General features: G+C 47.7%; 3 protein-coding genes across 5 annotated transcripts in view; 1 reads left to right on the top strand and 2 right to left on the bottom strand.

The window, feature by feature from the left end:
* Window positions 1–20,129, bottom strand: part of LOC1280122 (transmembrane protein 242) — a 145,905-nt gene that overhangs the window by 7,603 nt on the left and 118,173 nt on the right. The window lies entirely within an intron of this gene.
* LOC4578381 (protein vestigial) overlaps window positions 1–20,129 on the top strand; it is a 47,339-nt gene that overhangs the window by 2,636 nt on the left and 24,574 nt on the right. For 2 of the 3 annotated variants that reach the window (XM_061656008.1, XM_061656009.1), the window contains exons 2-4: window positions 3,289–4,475; window positions 16,496–16,772; window positions 18,168–18,479. In XM_061656008.1, the coding sequence (XP_061511992.1) occupies window positions 4,380–4,475; window positions 16,496–16,772; window positions 18,168–18,479 (685 nt within the window). In that variant the 5' untranslated portion in view covers window positions 3,289–4,379. The remainder of the gene's footprint in view (window positions 1–3,288; window positions 4,476–16,495; window positions 16,773–18,167; window positions 18,480–20,129) is intronic. The other variant, XM_061656007.1, reaches the window with a different exon arrangement.
* Window positions 9,307–13,447, bottom strand: LOC133393026 (uncharacterized). The gene has a single exon (XM_061656006.1). It carries the CDS (start codon window positions 11,603–11,605, stop codon window positions 9,416–9,418), a length of 2,190 nt encoding a protein of 729 aa, XP_061511990.1. The 5' UTR covers window positions 11,606–13,447; the 3' UTR covers window positions 9,307–9,415.

The raw sequence follows: 20,129 nt of genomic DNA, 5'->3' as shown, positions 1-20,129 counted from the left end.
AGATGCTCTTAGAATCCTCTACTAGACTTCACCAAAAGGCCTTCTGTAACGTCCCACTACTCCAAATTGCATCCAAAAAGTGCATCGCTCGATACGCCTCGTGAACTTCAAGGATTTTTTTGTTGTTGTTTGACAAAACCAACTCACTAGGCGATTCCACCAGGCCGCCAGGATTTGAAATTCCAAAATGGATCGTTTGCTGCGTGCCAGGTTCGCTTGCCAGGCCCGTGCTAACGAGCATCCCAAGGGTATCCCCCGAAGTGGTATCCATTACAACTAAACCGTGGGCCGTGGCCGGGGATGGTATGTGCGAAATATAACGCGTTCAGTGTAGCGTTACCGTGGGCCACACAAAACTGTGCATAGATCGGCAACTCTTGAGGCGGTTGGGTATGCGCCTAACGACGCACAGCAGCGAGCGAGCCTGCACCCACCAACCAACAAACAGCAAACCTCGCATTAAACGCAGTGGCGGTTTGGATGAATTATTGCGTCTTAGCTGGGCTCGATGATGATACGTGCATGCCAGAACAGGGTGAAGGTTGATAGATACGCCTTAAGGGTTGAAAGTAAAACCCCGCTTACAGCACGCGCCAAGGATGACGTTGCACAGCAAAGCCCGCCGTCACGAATGTAACAGAAACTGTTCACTGCACTGATGTTTTAAGCGATGCAAGACTGCACAGGACGATTCGATGGGGCCGATATGGTTGCATTTTTAGTGTGGCTGTGGTTGCAAAGAATGCACCAGTATCACTGCACGTGAGGATTGTGCAAACAGTGCTTTCCTGTCATGTTTACCTTCCTCGCAGCAATGCAATCCTCCATCAAACGTATGAACAAGTTATGCCATCGACTGACAGTAAAACACTTTCCAGTAGGGCTCTCCTCAACAAATATTCACATAAAATGGCTTTCCTGGCGGTTTCAATCCAACTTGCACACTTCCTTGCTATGTTCCACTGCGCAGCAACTGCGTAAATTATGGACGAGCGCAATAGATCGATCCATTGCAAAGCTGCCTACTTAGATACGCACCATTTGCGCTCCATTCCACAGCGTATGGAGCACGCATGGTAATGGGAGCTTTGGAAACCGTCACACAGGTGCATCACGCTCTCTAGGGAAAAGTGCGCATCAAATCGGTCTTGCAGATATATTCCCATCTTTCAACTAGCCCCATCACTTTCCAGATACGGCTTCCTTCCTCCGGTATGGTGATAGGATAACCCCCCCCCCCCCCCCCCTCTGTGTCTTCTTCCCTTCACGGCAGCTCATTTCATTGCCAGTGCACTTTTAAATGGTGTGAAAATAAAAATCACGATTTGCATGATCGCTTTCACTGCTGGGGGTGAAAATGGACGAGGAAAAACAGCAACAGCAGTCCCCGAAACCGAACTGACCAAACCGGGAAATGTCTTTGTTTGCAATTTTCTTCCAGTTTTATAGCTCCCATTCATTTGCGACGCTTAGGAGGGGGGGAATGGGTAAATGCTTTTTGCATACTAATTAGTGTGCCGATTTTTTTTACATCGGTTGGTTTTTAAACATTTGGTGAGAGCTTTTTTGTTGCTACGGAATTGAAAGGTATAGAAAGGAAAGACAAAAATCTTGGCGAGGATTTAGGTTTACAAAGAGCAATAGTAATACAGCAAGAAAGGAAGTTGTAATTATCGTGGCACAACATTGGAGCATTGTACAATCTCAAAACCACCAAATTACATTTCAAGAACGTATTGTTGTGGTTGCCTTTGTGCTATTTTGATTTTTTGGAGATTATTGTAGGATGTGACATTAAATAGCGTTAGTTATTTCAACCTGCCCTTTTTGTTCTATTTCATAGTTGGATTGTCGTTGTTGGATAACTTGCAGATAACTAAAAGATTCTCTATCAATTTAGGCTTTAAAGACATTTTGACAGTTAATCGTGAACCCAAACGTCAAAAACGTACTGAAGGCGTAGAGAGGCATTTCCGTCTATTTGTTCCCTTACATTCAGTAAACTTTTGCGTAATAGCCTTCGTCTTAGAAGGAAGTTACTTATAACAAACTGTAAAGTTTTTTAGGTTCAGAATTAGGTTCTGTAAACTTTAAGGTTCAGAATTAAAGCAGATGTTATAAACTCGTTATTAGTCAGAGGTTACTAAGTGAAACAGTATATGCGATTTAATGCATCGTGTATTTCAGAGGTTTCCCGAATCAGAGGTGGGGGAGGTGGGGAGTATTAAAGAAAAAGCAGATGAACCAGAGTTTGCTTCATCAAAAACCATTATATACACCATTAGACATTGAGCTCACCTTCAGAAGCAACCAATTAACCCCAAAATGTTGACTTCAATTACATTTGATGTACTCTGCTAGCTTCCTCTGCGGGAAGCTTTTAAGCCCTCGTATGTGAATACTGTCACGTACAGCATACGGTCGAAATTCCTCATCCTCATTGCTGTTTCGTATTACATTCAGAGGGCCACCACAAACAACACATTAAAAGTAGCATCAATCAAAAATCACTTGTGTTTGCAGAAGCTTAACACCATCCCCCGGTCAGGGATTCGTCAGCGGGTGACACATAATTTATGCCTAGACAAAAACTGTCTAGGCAAACTGCAAATCATTTTCTCGCACCACCGCGAGGAGAGCCAATAAATAAATAAAAATAGCAATTTACATGTTTGTCTGAAACCACGGCTGCGTAAAGTGAGGTCTTGTTGTTATTGTTTAATTGTAAAACGACATATTTCTCCTTCACTGTAGCAGTAAAAAAAAGCAGTAAAAACAGTTTCCCGACGGTAAAACGGAAAAAAAATGCCAACCACCACAGGTGCTGTATGCTTGCGCAGAGAGAAGCGCACCGTGCACACACCCTTATGGAATACAGCGCAGGCAAGCGCGAATCTCTCGTGCGCTTGGCTGCATAAATTTGCAACCATTTTGTCACCACGTCGTGCGTTGTCCCGTGTGTAGACACGTCGGTTTTTGCAATCGGTTTGGTGTTTTATTTTTTTGTTGCGTCTGCTACGGTCCGGTAGCTACTTCTAAGCGATTCAACCTCCGGTGGACGCTGTTAATCGTTTTTGTTTGCTTCCGTCTAATCGATCGATTGATCGATATTGGTGATTGTTGCCTAGCCGTTAGTGTCAATGGAGCATCGAGACGCACAACAGCAACAACAACAACAACAACAAAAAAGCCCACCTTTCTAATCAATGCGGAGGGACAGCAATGACTTTTTGTTGTAAACCCATCGTTCACTACTTCTTTTTTTACCTCTTTTTAATTCACTTTCAGCGCACCAACGGCGAGACGGCGAACGGTGACTTACTTTCGAGGATACACTCGAGAGCTTGGCAGACGGAACTGAAAGCGAACGGACGGAACTGGTGGCTGGTGGTGGTCAATACACGACAAGACGGTTTGTCCATCGTCACGTGAACAAAGTGCGTGCGTGCGAGTGTTGAAATTGATATGTATGTGTGTGTGTAAAGGTGCTTTACCCATCATCAGTGACTTCAGCTGTCACACACCAAGGTGCAATAATTTAATGTAATAGCATAACATAACAAGTCAAGTGTCTTTCAAAACTTAACTAAAGTGTTCAAGTGAAATAATGAAAATGTTGAAAAAGTGGCACAGTTGTTGAATTAAAAGAAATAAGTAGGGAAAAACAACAGCAAAAAACAAAACGCATTAAACACAGTGCGACAGTGCAACTATGATATGACGTCACATTATCATCGCCTGCTCTGTATCCAGTTGTGAGCAGTGAGTGTGCCTGCTGGGAAGGTTGCTGCTGTTTGTGCGCTCAGGAGGTGAAGGGCGACTAATCTGTTCATATCGAGCACGGCACAGGCTGTCGGCCGCTTCTGTGTGACAACCGTGCGCTAATTAGTGGATGGAATATTGTGCAATCCGTCCACTATATTCCCTGTGTACGCTGTGCACGATTTAGAGAGAGAGAGAGAATGTTGCAATCGAAGCGAAGCCGTCGGCCTTAGCCGCGAACACTCCACAAGCTCCACACTGTGTCCCTTAGTGTCACTGTGTACGTGTGTGTATGTGTGGTAGTGTAGTGTATGCGTGTGTGTGGGGTGTGTGAAATTATATTGTGCCACCGCTAAACTTCTACACCCTCTCTTTCTCTCTCACTCGCGGTAAACTTCTCGGAAAAGCTATCGTGTATCCTGCCACGACAGTTAGTGGAGCTGTGTGAAGTGCGTGTTTGTGTGTGTGTGCTTTAGGGTGTCCGCGTGTGTGTGTGTGTGTGTGTGTGACGCTAGTAGTCCACGGTCTGGTGTCCGTGTGCTTTAGGCCAGTGCCGGTTCGACCATCTGGTGTCCGGAGCGCGGTGTTTCGGTGCGGACTGGGCGAGTACGAGCGCAATGGCAGTATCCTGCCCGGAAGTTATGTACGGTGCATACTATCCTTATTTGTACGGCCGTGCCGGACCGAGTCGACCATTTTATCAGTATGAAAGGGTAAGTTTTTGTGGGCGCGCTGACAAGGGGAAGTTTTATGACGACGCCCGAGAAGTTGATGGCAAAAAGGGTAATTAAATGAGGAGTGAATATTATTCATGATGTGCTACTGATAAGCCTAGCATGTACTAAAACTCATAATGCTGCACAACATAGAAGAGAAAAGGAACACTTATTTGATTAAATTTCATTTGTGTGTGTGTGTGTGTGTTGAAGAAATATAAGGTTAAAAATCAGCATAAAAATAACGAATGTCATAACTTTTTAACGAATGTCGACATTGGTCGACATAAAACTGTGGCATGGCTGGCAACACTGTCCGACGCGCGCAGTTAGTAACAATAATCATTTACAACCACTGCAGCAGTTCTCGCAACTAATGAAGCAATAAAGCAGGTTCTAGCGTACAAACTAGTACGCTAGCGCCTTGATAAAGCAATAGTGACTATCAATAATGATTTATTGTTATTGTTAGTACCGGGAACCAAGTGCGAGATTAGAAGGCTAATTAATCACTTTGTGCCATTTAAAGGTAGGCACTAATTTCACCACACTCTCCGCAGTAGTGCTAGTGTGTGTGTGTGTGTGTGTGTGTCGGGCTTTGGCACGGCTCCAGACCACGGGCAACACAACCGGGCCTTTTCGCTAGCGGCTGTTAAAAGTTGTTTCTTAAAATTTCCTTTTTACTCGTGCCGGTGCTAGGTTCGTTTTATTTGCTTTTGTAATGGTTATTTTCCTCTCCATGTACCCGTTGTAAACCTCGCGTTGCATGGCCTGCTAGAGTGCAGTGGGAGCAGGTTTTATTAGCTACGGTGAACCAGTTCGTCCGGCAGAGCCACTCTCGGGGCCGTCGGTGGGTAAGGTACGGTTGGAGTGGATGGATGTTATTCCAGTAGCGATATGGAGATGTTTAACGATGCTGCCGTATCGCGGGGGAAGGGAGATAATAAAAAAAGAGATGCTACCAGAGCGATTAGTCACGACAATGTTGCTAACCCGTTTGGGCACTACACTCTCCGGAGCATTTCGCTCAACTCTTGATCTTCGGTTCGGTTGATTTCGCCAAAGGCTGAAGTCCGTTGATGCCTTAACCCATAAGCAAAAGGATGAGTGAGGTTGGTTTTTGCATTTAAATAGTTTCTATAAAGTTGGCGTACAGAAACAGAACAGAACTCGCTCGCTGTGTCTATGTAAGGAAGTTGAAGGTTTTCCGTGAAGGTTATTGCAGTAAGTTCTCGAGCCGTTTCATCAATCACACGCGCTCTTTAGTATCTACTGCTCCACATGAGCATTTCCACCTTACCTTAGCGCGAAATTTATTTAAACCGGTGCTGCTAACGGGCGAGAAGATGCATAAATCTTCATGCAGTCCCTTCCCGGGTGGAAATTTATGGCCAAAACCTTGACGGCTTTACACACCGTCATCGTTCGCATAATCCACTCCACTGTCGTCAGCCGGCGATGACACCGGGCGGTACCGTACACACACCTTGCGTAGGGCCGCGCGCGACGTGTGACAAACGATGACATAAAAATGAATTACCATTTGTTTGGTGTTCATGTGTGGTCGTGTGGTGCTGTGTTTTTTTCTAATTACAGTCTTTAATGTATTTAAAGCGAGAAACGTGAGTGTGTTTATTCTTATTGGAAAACGATTGGCAGCCCTTTACGCGTAACATTGCGCATGAATCCGCTTTGTTGCTTAGACCTTGGGTAAAGTCCGCCATTCCAGTGCCTATTTGTCTGCCACACAAATCGAACCACTTTGCCTTTCTGAATGGCAAACACGAAACATAAAACTCTCCTGCCGTCCCTTCCAGCCAGTAACGGTGTGTGTGGGGTGGTACGGCAGGTGCATTTATCGCTGGTGCGTGTGTTTTTTTCCCTACAGTTCCACGTACGACTCTTAGGCCACCCGATGCGTATAATAACAAACCTGCATTCGTTACGCACCTAAGCTGCCACGCTGGCTCACATACAAACACACACACATACACACGAGCATAGCATGCCAACTGAGCCCCGCACACTGCAAAAGCTGTAAGGCAGCCTGCAGCAGCAGCAGCAGCAGAAAGTAATGAGCAAACGGTGCGCAAGCTGGGTACATAAAGTATGCTCAGGGCGCGTGAGAGGGGGCAGCCCAGGGTTTTCTCTGCACCGTTTCTCTGCGTGAAAACCGTCAGCATTCGATCGACTGCACTACGGGCATTTATCAGTAGCTTCAACAATTCCACCAATGTTGTTTGTTGTTTGTTTTTTCGCTACCTCTCTCGCTAACGGGTAACGTTGTTGTTGGAGTTTCAACCTCCCCTGCCAACATCATTAGCCCACCCCGATCATAGCAACCGATGGATATCGATAGTGTGCGCTGCGCTGCCTACTACTGTGCGACTTCGGATTCGGTAGCCGCGCCGCAACGCGCTGGAATGTCTTGCCGGGTATGCAGCATTTGGCTAATGAATGATTGGGCGTCTCCATAACAGTGCTGTGCGCGCGCGCGCGTTTGTTGCATTTTAATTTAAATTAATTTACAAACAACCCTTTTTCATTTCGTAAAAAAGAACAAAAAAACAGTATTAAACAAACTGCAGACCATCCGGGTAGGTAGAGATTTATTAAATTGGTATGAAATGAAAAACAACGACCATCGAACAAAACCAAACCAATTTGATGCACCTGGGCGGGGAGCAAAGCGGGGAGTGTCGAGTAGGTCGGTCTGTACGCGGTTCGTGAAATAAAACCAGACAATTATGTATTTTAATTTATCAAATTTACTGCCTCATTTGATCGTTGAGAGCGCGCGGGTGGGGACAGCGTACAGTAGCACTGTTCCCTTAGGTTGATTGGGTTAATTTTTCACAATTTATCACAAAACGAGCGAGCGATACAGAGGACGAACCCGTTGATTAAATGGGGAATGAATGGGAGGTTATTTTTTGTTGGTTAATTGTGTTTATTAAGGCCGATGTACACCACTAGTGTAGTATTTTTCCGTTGCTACTGTTCCGTACCATGGTAACGACTGTCATGATTTACCTTGAACGGCTCCCCAGGTTCGTCTAGGAATTGATTAAATAAATCTACCTTGTCCGAATGTCTTGCCGTAATTCTAGTCCGGTTAGACAAACACGACGGCTCCCCCGTTTCTCGCGCGCACAAGTCGCGAGAGTTTTGATTGATGTGTTGGGGCCGTCGCTCGGTTCTCGACCACGGATCGTTGGCCGCCCCACGGCAGAAGAGCGCCGTTGTTGGTGAAGTTGCAAAACTTCACACGCCTTCACTTGAGCGACGCGAAAAACGAAACGGAGAAGAACGAGACGAAAGGGTGTCAGTTTGGGTCTACGCTCCTTTGCAGTAAGGAAGGTTCCGAGACGCTCAACACGAGACCCCGGGCCTGTAGACAGTGGGCTAAGCGGTGGTACTGGTGGGTATTAATATTTAATGAGAAAATTAATTATTAATTTCACTCAGAACGCCCCGGGGCCCAGGAAGGCACACCGCCATTTTGATGTAAGCGCACCACGGTTGCGTACCGTATCACCATGACGACCACAAACGACCGCGCGCGGGACCGTGCCCTGCGTGTGCCCTTGTGTTGCACAGGAAGGGGGCGCATCCGTTCACAGTATAATTGCACTTGAAGCTTCTTGATACATCCGTCCCGTGGGGGAGGTGGAAGGGAATTAATTATGCTCTAATTACGGGCGCACCGTAATTTCCACGAACCCGCACGTTGGAGTTAAGGGCAGACGCACGGAATCGGCCATCTTCCATTGCGCGGACGCGTCAATAGACTTTTCAATGTTCGGGAAGAGCCCTGTTCTTGGTAAAGCCGACATGTTGCCTATCAGCTTGTATCACAGCCAAGAGCACACACATACACACATTAGGAGGCCATTGTTTGCTAATTTGTCCTAGTGCGGGAAGTGGTTAAGCTTTTGCCGGTAACTTGTGGAGTGGGGCGAGAATGGCGATTGACATGCAAACGCGCGGTTCGTGAGGTTTGTTTCGGCTTCGCACACTACCCACTGGTAGGCTGATTGTACATCGCTCACATCAATAGAAGCACAGGATCATTCTAGGCGCGGTGAATGCACCTGGATGAGTCACAAGTTGTGCTTGAGAGGCAGGAATGTTGATGAACGTAGGACAAGAAACCACCCTGGTGCGTAAGAAAGGTGCGGGAAAACGTGTGCACTTTCCGTTGGCCACACACGTGGAACAGATGGGGAAGCGAAGTGTTTGAGAGGATGAAGAAAAACAACCGAGAAGCACTGTATAATGTGTGTGCGTGTGATGGAATAAATAAATGTTACAATTATTCATTCATCGACAGGAAATTATGTCGGGACGAGGGAACTGAGAAGTCTAACAAAGCCTACAAAAACTTAAACATGACACAAGGGCGTGCTGAGAGGGAAGTTAACATGGACGAAGGTGATACTATTTCTCAGGTACTATTGTGACGGAGAGAGTTTTGCATTTTTATGTGAATTGTTTTTTTCTTTTCTGCTTCTTCTGAGCTGGGAAAGTATTGTAATGAACACTGTTGGTCGGGAGAACTAGAATACCTTGTCTGGATCTTCTTTTTTTTTCGCGTAACGACGTCTTAAAAAGCCTATGCGCAATTATTTTACACTATGCAACTAAATAATAATCAAAATCCTTATCACAAAGATATGATCCGAATAAGATTGTTATACTGCCGGCCTTTTAAAAGCCTATGCGATGGACCACTAAGCCCGCCAACGAATAGACAGTTACGAACCCTTAACAAAGTGAAGATCCGTTCTTGCTACTAGTCGTCTAAGAACATGTCAGCACTTAATAAGTTTTTAATGTACTTTAAAGCAACAAATTTATGCACAATTTCAAGGTCCTACACCCAAATGTAACTGTAAACAATAAACCAAACGTTCTTAAAATCGCTCACCAATACATTACTGACCGACACCTTGCAACTCTGCCGACATGCGCTGGAACAGCCGCTCCCTCAGCAGCTGCTGCATGTGCTGCCAGTGCTGCAGCTTCTTCAGCACCCGCGGGATCAGCTCCTTGCGCTTGAAAAAGTTCTCCTCCGGCCCGTCGCGCTGCTCCACCCGGCTCATCATGTCGTAGTCCGGCTCGTACCCGATCGCACGCAGAAAGTGGTCGAACTGCACCGAGCAGTAGTTCTGGTAGATCATATCGATCTCAAAATTGCGCCGCTCGTCGGGCGTCATCGTGGCTGTCTCCCCGAACGCCACCCGGAAGATTTGGTCCAACTTGGGCACGTGCTGCTTCACCTCCACAACCGGTTGCTCTTTGCGGCGCAGCCGTGACCGGGGTGGTTTCACCTTGTGATCCGGCTTCTTGTGGGGCGGTGCAAGCCCCCGCTTTAGCTGTACCGCCAGCTGACTGATCCGGTGTTCCTCTTCGGCGGCCCGGACCGCCAGGATGTTGCGCCGCCGCCGGCGGAACCGAACCTGCTGCTCGACGGAGTGTATCAGCGGGGCGGGCATTTGGTCGAAATCGGCCAAAACTTGCAGCACCATCTCGAAGATGAAGCCGAAGCAGGTGACACCGGATAGGCGAACGGTGGATGAGCCTTCATCCCGGTCTTTCGCGGGCAGTAGCTTACCGTACACAACCGCAACCAAGCTTTCGATCTCTCGGTTGCGCACATTGTGGATGGCGTCCTTGAGCGGCCCCTGGACCAGCTTATCGAACAGTTGCTTCAACTCCACCGTGCGCTTCTCGTAGAACCGGCGCCGCTCGTCCATGTCCTGTATGAAGCATCGGATCGCTTGTATTTGGTTGGCGAAATCGCGCTGCACCCGGTCCGATTCTGTTTCAGCGTTCGACTTCACCCAGTTCATCAGGTCCAGCCGGGAGAGCAGTGTCATGGAGTTGGTGTTCAGTTCCGCCACGCCCTCGAGCAGTTCGGACGACGTCGAGAACGCTTCGTGGACTGGTTTGTGCTTCGCCAGGTACTCCGTCTCGAAGAAGCGCTTCACCGCCCAGATATCGTTGCCTTCGTCGATGTTGCGGATGTTAACCACATCACGCCGACCGATCGAAACGGGGTAGCTTTCGAGCTGCCCATCACCGTCCTGATGTATCCAGTCGTTGCGTTCGCGCCATTCTTTGGGCATGATTAGGTAGAGGAAGTTTTGCAGTTTCAACCGCTGCACCCAGATGCTTTCGAGTCGTACCACCTGGTTCCACAGGCTCGTCATACGGCTCTGCAGATGCTTTAGGCGCGACTCCAGCTGGGAGGAAGTTTCAAAGTACGGCTTCACCGTGTCCAGCACACGCATCGTGGCACTGAACCGTTCCTGCCGAATGGTGCGTACCGCTTCCCGGAGCTCGCTGCAACGTTCTGCCAGCTGCTGGTAGAACTCATTCTCGATGCACTGCTTGCGCGTCTGCCCCACGATGTACTCCTCGCGGTAGTACGTCTCAAACTGGCGGCATCCCGATTCGCGCAAGTTGTGTATCGCGTCGATACGCGCAAAGTTTCGTATCCGCGGCCGGTACGTCAGCTCATTGCGGTAGTGTGCATCGAGCTGGGTGGCGAGGCGTGAGTGATACTTGCCCGATTTGCTCGTCCCCAGCATTTCCGCATCGAACGGAAGCTCCTCAACGTGCAGGCGCTGTCGCACATCCTGACAGCCCCGGGAGCGTGCAGTGTGGAAGCGACTCTTTCGGGCATTTCGTTGTGCGATCTGGTCCGGCGTTGGCACGACGTAAGGGTTGTTGTAATCATTCAACTCACCCTGCAACTCGTGCAACTGTTTTGAACTGCTACGTTTAATCGATTTCTTCACGATGGGAGAATCTCCTTCAACCTTCGGAGAACGTTCACGAAAAAGCTCCAGGGGAAACTTTCGCCCATTCAGCACAATAAAGCTGCCACTTGTGTCGCTTACACATTCGAGCGTTGAGGCGTCCGATGGCGATTGCGAAAGGTTCGGTTCGGCTGCCTGCTGCCCCAACCAATCGTGCTGCAAATTTCGAAAGAATCCTTCTTGCAAAATATCCTGATACTTTGCACGCAAATTTTCCACCCTTTGCTGGAACGAGTCAACGCCGGACGCTAGCGAGGTGGTAGATCTTTCGGAGTCACCGGAACCTTCGGAGGAGGACATTTTGAAGTGCTTTCGGGTTAGGTGGAGCGTCACGACCCGCGTCAATCGTGCATTTCATGGACTACTTTTCTTGTTTAGAGCTGGAATCGATGGCGAGGCGTACAGTGAGGTTAGATCGCATTTGGGTACGTTGCTATGGTACTAGCTGGCCGTAGCAACATGACAGCACAATGTTCTAGAGTTGGCGTGTGCCGATTACTACGTTTATTCACATGTTAGCTATGGAGTCTGCAAGAAGTGGTCACAAGATTTGTTCCAGAACTTAAGGTGTTGATTAAAAGGGAGCTACTACACTAATGGTACATTCACTTTGGAATACCGCCGACGTTAACTGAGCCGTCGAAAATTAAAGCCAACTGGTCGGTAAGTGAGAAAATAATTGATCACTCTTTTCGGACGTCGGTGTTGGAATATTCACGTCCTGTAAATCAGGACTTTGTTGCTTTACCGCGCAAAGGTTTGCAAAGGAATTTCAACATTAATTTAGCTCTGGCACTCTGGTCACCAAGATAGAGTTTACCTATCGAAACCCTTACTGTGAGACACCGTTTTTGGTTGTAGAATTCACGGAAGCCTTCACGAAGTTTGCTGTCAATCGTGCTGTATGTTTGAGTTTGATGAATTACAACCTTTTTAAGGCGCATGAGCTGTCGTTGGTTGCAATATCTTACGGGGGTACTACTGTTCATACCCTCCCCTGTCTGGACTGTTCTGCACATAAGGCAGTGGAATTTATGCAAAAAAAAACTCTATCCTCAAGGAGATGCATGCACGTACTGCTGCTGCTGGAGAGTACATTAAAGCCGTGCGAATGAACCCAAACGAGCAGCACATATTTGCCGATAGTTTCATTTTCCATGCTTCTCCGCACGTTGGACACGTTGCTGCAGACGACAACGCGAGCTGCAACAACACACCACGCGGGCTGACCACTTTTGGTTGGTCCGGGGCTTAATTAATTAATCAAAATTCTTGCTGCCGGCTACGGGATCGCACTACGAAGTTCTTCGGTGTGGAACGGTGTTTTTTTTTACCTTCGCTCTTACGCCTATTCGCGTAGATGGGTGTGTGGACTGTGAAATTTATATACACTTTTTTATTGCTCTAGTACCTTCCCGCGCCGATATGTCGTGAAGTGTTGTGATCTCCATTTATGTAAGGTCTATTGAGATGAACTGCTGCGATGATGCGCGTGTGGTTTTGCAGTGGTCCGAAGTGCTAGCCTATCACCTACCACCTACGGGTCTCCATGCGCTTAGAATTCCATTCGCCTGGGCAAAGTCTTCACGTTGCTGCGAGAGTTGTTGTGTGTTGGAAAGCTGTCGTTGCGTGGCGATTCAAAGTCACGTTCTTTGGTATCTCCTACCATCATGTCTAGAGGGCGCACTCGCATGGGTGAAGGTATGAATGGCAACAGCAAGGGCGCAGTAGGGAGGAGTTTGATCGTTTCATCAATTCAAGGATTGGCACCTGAGGTATATTTTTATGGTGTCGGTGACTCCCGCGTGTGGTGTGGACCGGGACCGACGCAGCACCGACGCAGCATAAGCGATCGCGAGCGTACAATACGCACCCAGCTCCTTATATGAATTGCAGATCGCCTCCCACCGGTACCGGTCGCTGTCGGTCGGGCGGTGGTGTCGGGGAAGGTGTTTCTGTGCCGTGTCGGGTGTATCGGGTACCCTTGCAATTACGGCAGCCAATGGTGCCGGTGAGTGACAGTCACACGTCGGCCCCAATCGCACTCTGACAAGTGATCGTCGAAATGGAACCTATCGAAAGATCCATTATGCACACCAACGTACCTTCCTAGAGCCTTCTTAGGTGATTCAGTTTTCTTGGTTAATGTCTATAAATACATTTATGTAGAGAAAAGTGCTTTTTAACATTACTCCAAGAAATATTTCAATGGATGTGTTTGCTTCTTACATGATTACAATATACGTAGATATTAAGTAGCCCGTGCTGTATCGACCTGTCGGCGCAATTTAAGCATGAAACGATATTGATAATTTGTCTTACAAAGCTTCCGTCGTCGAGTGACTGATCTCGTCTCGGTCGCTTCTAGTTGCCTTATGGCGCATGTTCTAGTATGTAAGCATGTCCAAAGCATGTTGCACTACGGAAGTTATATTTAATAATACAGAGAAGTAGCCTATTCCCCTATGGTTGGTTAGTTCATTTCCAAGAACCATGCAGCATAACGAATTCAGCAGAATCGTATGGATGTGTGGATGGGACAAAGTACGGTTACAACAAGTTCCATGTGGTACGCCCAGGGGCAAGTCGGTGGAAAACAAGTCCGGAGGGAATTTTGTCGATATCGTTTGTGCGTGTTCGTTTTTGCGCTGATGTCTGCTGCTTGCCATGCTGCCTGCAAGAAGGTCGTCTTGCGTCTGATCAGTCAATCAAAAGCGAGTTCGGGTGCATGACACACCACGACACCGATATGTCTTCGTAATAACCCTTTTTCCCTATACCTTACCCTAAAGAAACGTACATGAAAGCAAGGTTGGCTAATAAACACTCGCTAAAAGCGCCACCTTCAAGTAGCGTGTGATGTGTTATCCTCGAAATTCGTCAAACCTCAATCAATCCATCAAACGGTACGGGTATCGCGCATCGATCAAACTCTTTGCAGACGACACAGAGGCACAGTCTTGATGGAGGAGATTGTATCGTGCGCTGGTATCGCGGTGGCGGCTTCTTGCGGTTTTGCAGCTACCCCTTGGATGGCCCCGTTTTCGATGCAATAATCAATTCAGTTCAAGCCCTCTCGCGGAGACGCACCACAGCTGGTCCCACCAGGCTGGATGACCAGTTTTTCCTCTTCAACTGCTGGGTGGCTGCTGTTCTGTGGCTGCCCCCGGACGGGCAATTCTTGGTGCAGGCACTGTGGTGAGGCAGCGATTGTCATCGTTTAATCAAGATAATTGACTAATTGACTGGGTTATCGCAGGATGCGAATCTAATTGAAGAACGCGACACAACAAACCGCAGCTCTTCCAATGGCCGGCGGTGCACCTACACGCACGCGAGCGCGAGAATCGATGCGCGAATCTCCATCACCCAGGACGGGAGTACAAAAACGAAACCGTCGAACGTCGATCAGCTGCAAACCCGTGGATCGCGTACATGATTGCAAATGGGTGTGCAAGAGATGCGGCACAATAAAATCGACAGCAGCACAAAAACTAGACACCCTGCGGATGATACCGATATGGCTAGGACTGGTGAAAGTCTCGCGTCTCGCGCGTCGTCGTTGCTGGTGGTGTGCGCATCTCGTGCAACGCTTCACTAAATTAACAATCCGTCCCGATTGGCCCGCCGGTTGGTGGCCTCGTAACGGGAGTGTTTTGTGCCCTCTTCGGGGTAAATGCGTATCGAATTAATTGCAATGATGTTGTTGATTTGATTAGTGCGCGGCCGACGGGGTCCCTCGAGGGCTATTTTTGATGTCACTGTCAGCACGATCGTCACATTCTACACCGACGCCGGGCATGGTTGGGTAGAGTTGTAAGCAGTTTCCTTCGCTCATCCACAACCGATCGTGATCGTGATAGAAATACAAATTGGAATTGGCAAGAAAAAAGTGAGTTTCGTTCTAATTTTTGTGAAAGTCTTTACTTTCCTTTCCTACAGACTCTCAAACACGCATAATCAGTTAAACGGTTTACTGACATCTTTTTCCACCGTTTCAAAACCTTCTCTTTGGCCTTCGGATGGTTCGGTGCAAACCATAGATCGAAGTTATTTTTCATTTTTTATGGCTTTACAGGAGAGCCATGAAACCTATTGGTTTGGAGTTCTGGCATCCCGTCGCGAAAGGCATGCTCTGCAGACAAACCGTCGATCGTTCCGATCGTACCGAAAACCAGCGTGAGTGAGTGGTTCTAAAATCAGAACTCGTGCTGACTTTTAACAAGCACCTGCAGCGCTTCAAAACCCTGTATTTGTTACCTTCGCGTTGAAGCGTGATTGATTACAAACGATGCATCGATACAGTACAGGGGCAGCAAAAAAGGTGATCGTGGTGCAACAAGAACAAAAAAAAAAAACAAAAAAGCTCCTTTAAAATACAACTTTGTCTTGCGGCAAAAGGGAATCATAGCTTATCATTATGCAACATTAAAAATCCTTTAAAAAAGTTGTAACCATCTCCTGACGACACGGTAGCGAAAAGGAAAGGTCTGAGAACAGAGTGTTATCGTCACCGATCGACTTTGCGATCGATACGCATGGGATGACGCATGGGATGACGCATGGAGGTCGACTGCTCCACATCACGGGGGTGTGCAGCAGCATCGGTATGTGGCGTGGAATGCAATTCATAAGACGTTGCTCTGATGCGAACAAAAACGCACACAAGCACACGTCGACGACGTTTTCCCATCGACTTGGCATTCGCTCGGATGCTTTGCCAAAGCGTCCTCTCCAGCGTCTACATAAATCCACACCAAACACTCGCACACAGACACTGCCCCAGACAGTTTGTGTGCATCGCAACCGATACACTAATACACCCTTGACAGGAGTGTACAGTACACTGCTGGAATGCGGTAAAGGTGCCAACGCGTTCGAGTGCGCGATTCCACGCAATACGGAGATGGTGCAACGTGCGTTCGTTTGAGCTTCCGTTTTGCTTCCTCGTGTCCCAGTGTAAGGTGGAGGAATGGTCATCATATGCGGGCATTACGTTTCGGTGGCATTCAGAAAACTACCCTCATTATGTTGTCATGCACTATCGTCTCCTTCTGGGTCGCGTCATCGATGTCATGGTTGCTCTATGGCTGATCGTAGGTTCTAGGAACAGTCTAGAAACATTATTTTTGTAATAATTACAATTTTCTTCTTCCTCTTCTTTTTTCTCTGATTCCACAAAAAACACAGTTCAACCAAGATCTCTACTCATCGTCCGGTGTGCCGTTGGCCGCCTCGTCCAGCACCTCGGCCGGTTCGCACTCGCCGTGCAGCCCGCTGCTGCCGCCGTCGCTACCGTCGAACGTAGCGGCCGCGGCCGCCGCCGCACAGTCCAGCTCGACCCTTACCTCCTCGGCGACGGTGACGTCCGTCAACCAGACCGCCATACCGACCATCCCGCTCGGTGCGCTGCAGAGGCACATTACCAAAGAGGAAGACATCAGCACCGCCCGAAGTGACACGGAAGGTATGTAGTAGCAGCAGCATATTATATTATATCGCCGCCGACTGGCGAACGTCAAATTTAGAACGCTCAAAACAGAGACTCCTTTCCAATCGGCAGGACACACCAATGCTCCACCGATGCTGACAAATCGCAATCGGAGGTAAAAACCCGCGACTGTTATTGCAACCCTCAGGGAATAGAGGGCTATTTCTCGATGGTGATGGTGCATCATTTATTATTTATGATTCTGATGATTGATAATGGTCGAAGGACAATTTATTTATTGGTCTTTTCGATCCGGTTCCTGCATCGGCCACAGTGCATATGGGACAGCCGCAGCAGTACGGTTGGCACCGGTGTGCATCTTTCCTTTGATGCGCAACTGGGCCCTTCTTATTGCTGGGCTGCCACTGGGTTCCGTTTTCCGATGACAGCCCAATGAAAAAGGGCAGGTGACGACAGGCATGCATGTTTGCATCGAGGGGCGGTTTGTTTTTTTTTTTTGCTGTGTTTTGCAATACATATACATAGATATGTGTATGAATTGTTATGATCCGGCACCCGCTGGTCCGTTTGTTTTGTGCGTTGCGAAACGGATCAAAGATAAATTATGAACCTGCAGAAACAATAAAGCAGCAGCAGCAGCAGCAGCACGGTCGAGAGATCGGCATGCCGGTTAGAGCTGATCACCAGCGTTTGCAACCACCTATTGGAGCTGTTCCCGCTGTCCGGCACCGCTACCGGCAGTCGAATGGAAAGCAATAAAATAATCGATCGCATAATCGTGTAGTGTGGCAAAACAAAAAAAAAAGAAGCGTGGTGTGGAAATTGAAAGTGAGTTTGGCATCGCGGGAAAGCGTTGACATTGAGCCCGCGCAAACACAAACCGGCTGGTGCGGGTTTTTTTGTTTGGTTTTTGCTTCTCTTCCTGTACTTAGGAAAGTGATACTGTTGGTCTGGTTGCTTTATTGGTGTCAGCAGATGATGAGCAGATGATTTAAATAGCAAATATAATAAAAAAAAAGGAAAAGCAATGAAAGCTTGGTATTGGAATAGCAATCATTTGTTTAGAAACACAAGGCATTTTGTTCAACTTTTAAAGTTGCTGTTAAGCCAAACTGGCCTTGCTGCTTTCCAGCTGCTTGTTGGCCCGAGTGTGCGAATGCTTCAAATCTGAATGATAATTTATTCCGATCTCATTACAAGGAGGCTCATCTACCTTCGAACACACTACACTTTTAATTAAACGGTTTGATGAACGTGAGCAAATTAATTGTACTGATTCGATACGTAATTAATATGCCAGCCGCATTACTTTCGCACGATATTCCTGTATAGTCTTACCCTGTTAAGCTCTACCTTAACGCCTAATTAATTGACGTTCTCCATTACTCTCTCTTTCTCTCTCTGCCAAAGGAACCATATCCGGTGCGCACAACGATAGCTCGTGCTCTTCCGGCCCGGACTCGCCGCACAACCTAAACCAGCAGCAGGCCGATGCGAGCGGGTTGGCAGCGGCCGCAGCTGCCGTGGCCGGTGGTGGTGGTGGTGGTGGCGGTGGCAGCGGTGAATCGTCCGGCGGACTGATGGCCGGCGGTAGCGGAAATGGCCGGGCACAGTACGTGTCGGCGACGTGCGTCGTGTTTACGCACTACTCGGGCGATGCGGCCAGCGTGGTGGACGAACACTTTTCTAGGGCGTTAAATTTTAGCGATAAGAATAACAAAGGTAAGTGTACCGGGGTGGGGGGATTTCCCTTCCTTTTTACTCTTGTTGGTTCCATTTAAAAGGCGCTTCCATCCGCCACCTTCCAGCTGCAAACACAACACTGCAAATGATCTACACGTGAGAGTTGTGATCACGACGCGCGTTTGGGGGAAGGCGCCAGCAGGAATCGGTGAAAAACCAGGCGCAACTCCCATTAAACTAACGATCCCCATGAAGCGTCAGCGCGTTTTAATTAGCTGTTTATGAGTTTTTATGAGCAGTGCAGCGCTTTCCCCGCCCGCCCACAGGCGGTTGTTTTGTGTTTGTGGAGCGGTTGTGTCATAAACACATAAGGTTAGGCCTAAGGTTAGAGCGCCCGATGGGTCGTAAATATAAATCACAGCCACAGGCGGGCCCATAAAAGCACGGGACATCTCTTGAGGGCGCGGGACACACACACACGCACAGGGCTAAAGATGTTAGTTTATGCGTTTACGGGAAGAGGAGATGATCGTGTCGGAAGGGAAGATGAAAATCTGGGCGCACAACCGCTCGGAAAAGGAGTCGTTGTCGCAACAACGCTGTCACGCGAAGATAACAACACAGTGGAAGTGTGTGTGTGTGTGGGGGGATGGTTTTTCTCTTTTGTGAGGCTCAGCTGGCGGGGTTATGTCACCGTGTGTGTTGTTACACAGCCCTTTTACTGCTTTTTGACATTCCCAGAATCAATCGAGTGCGGGGGTTTTAGGGGCCTATTTGGGATAAGGATTTTCCTGCTGGCGGGATTTTGGGGGAGAATCGATAGAATTTGAACCGCAATAACAAGATGTCGCGTTACGCTGCGGTTATACTTTATTTGACATCTTTATAGTTCAGTGGTTTTTTATATGTCACAAGCAATAAGGATAGGATTGAGATGGTGTTAAACGTTAAACGGGTTCATTAAGAGGGAGAAATCGGATTGGAATGAGTTTTGGTGGGTTTATCACAGCCAATTCATTTAAGACGATTGTTATTAGGATACAAAAAAAATGTTTATTTTTTCACCTAATAATGTTAATGTTGGTTTGTTTTATGAGGCTAATGTAACAAAACGTGCCACTGTACCACTTAATGTAATCTATAAATTAACATTAAAGGAAGCTGATTCAACACAACGACGATGATTGATTCATGCGGAATGCGTGCATCATTCGCCCGCAGTATTTCCTCCCAAAACGTAACGCTGACTCAATCGATAGGCTTTCGGGGGGTTTTCCCTGGTCAGCAAATACCATTGTTTTCTTGTCACCAAGGATGTCATCGGCAGGCGTGGAATATAATGATGTTGCGCTGGTTTGCGCTGGGTCAAAGGTAGTCTGTCAGCGTAGCGATCGTATACCGAGGAACCTAACAGCGCACGATGATTCTTGGAAACAAGGTGTACAAGCAGTACCTCGGGAAGATCATCAAAAGAGGAACCACAAAAGTTTATGGCCACAACAAACTGCTTCCGAACGTCGATGCTACCAGAAGAGGAAGAAAAAAAAACAACAACTCGGGGGAGTTTTCGTAATCCACGGGGTTCCTTTATGGGTGCGCGATAGAAAGATAAAGCGCAACGGAACGGCAAGAATCGTTGAAAGATGTAAGAAAAGGGTTTTGTTGTGTTTTGTGTTATTGTTGAGCCAG

This window comes from Anopheles gambiae, chromosome 3 (genome assembly GCF_943734735.2).
Source record: "Anopheles gambiae chromosome 3, idAnoGambNW_F1_1, whole genome shotgun sequence".
Taxonomy (NCBI): Eukaryota; Metazoa; Arthropoda; class Insecta; order Diptera; family Culicidae; genus Anopheles; species Anopheles gambiae.
Note: the sequence above shows the minus strand (reverse complement) of the source record. Positions and strands in the feature narration are given on the sequence as shown.

Bases quoted from the DNA above. Each gene is read 5' to 3' on its own strand.
- LOC133393026 (XM_061656006.1), bottom strand. From the start codon at position 11,605: ATGTCCTCCTCCGAAGGTTCCGGTGACTCCGAAAGATCTACCACCTCG.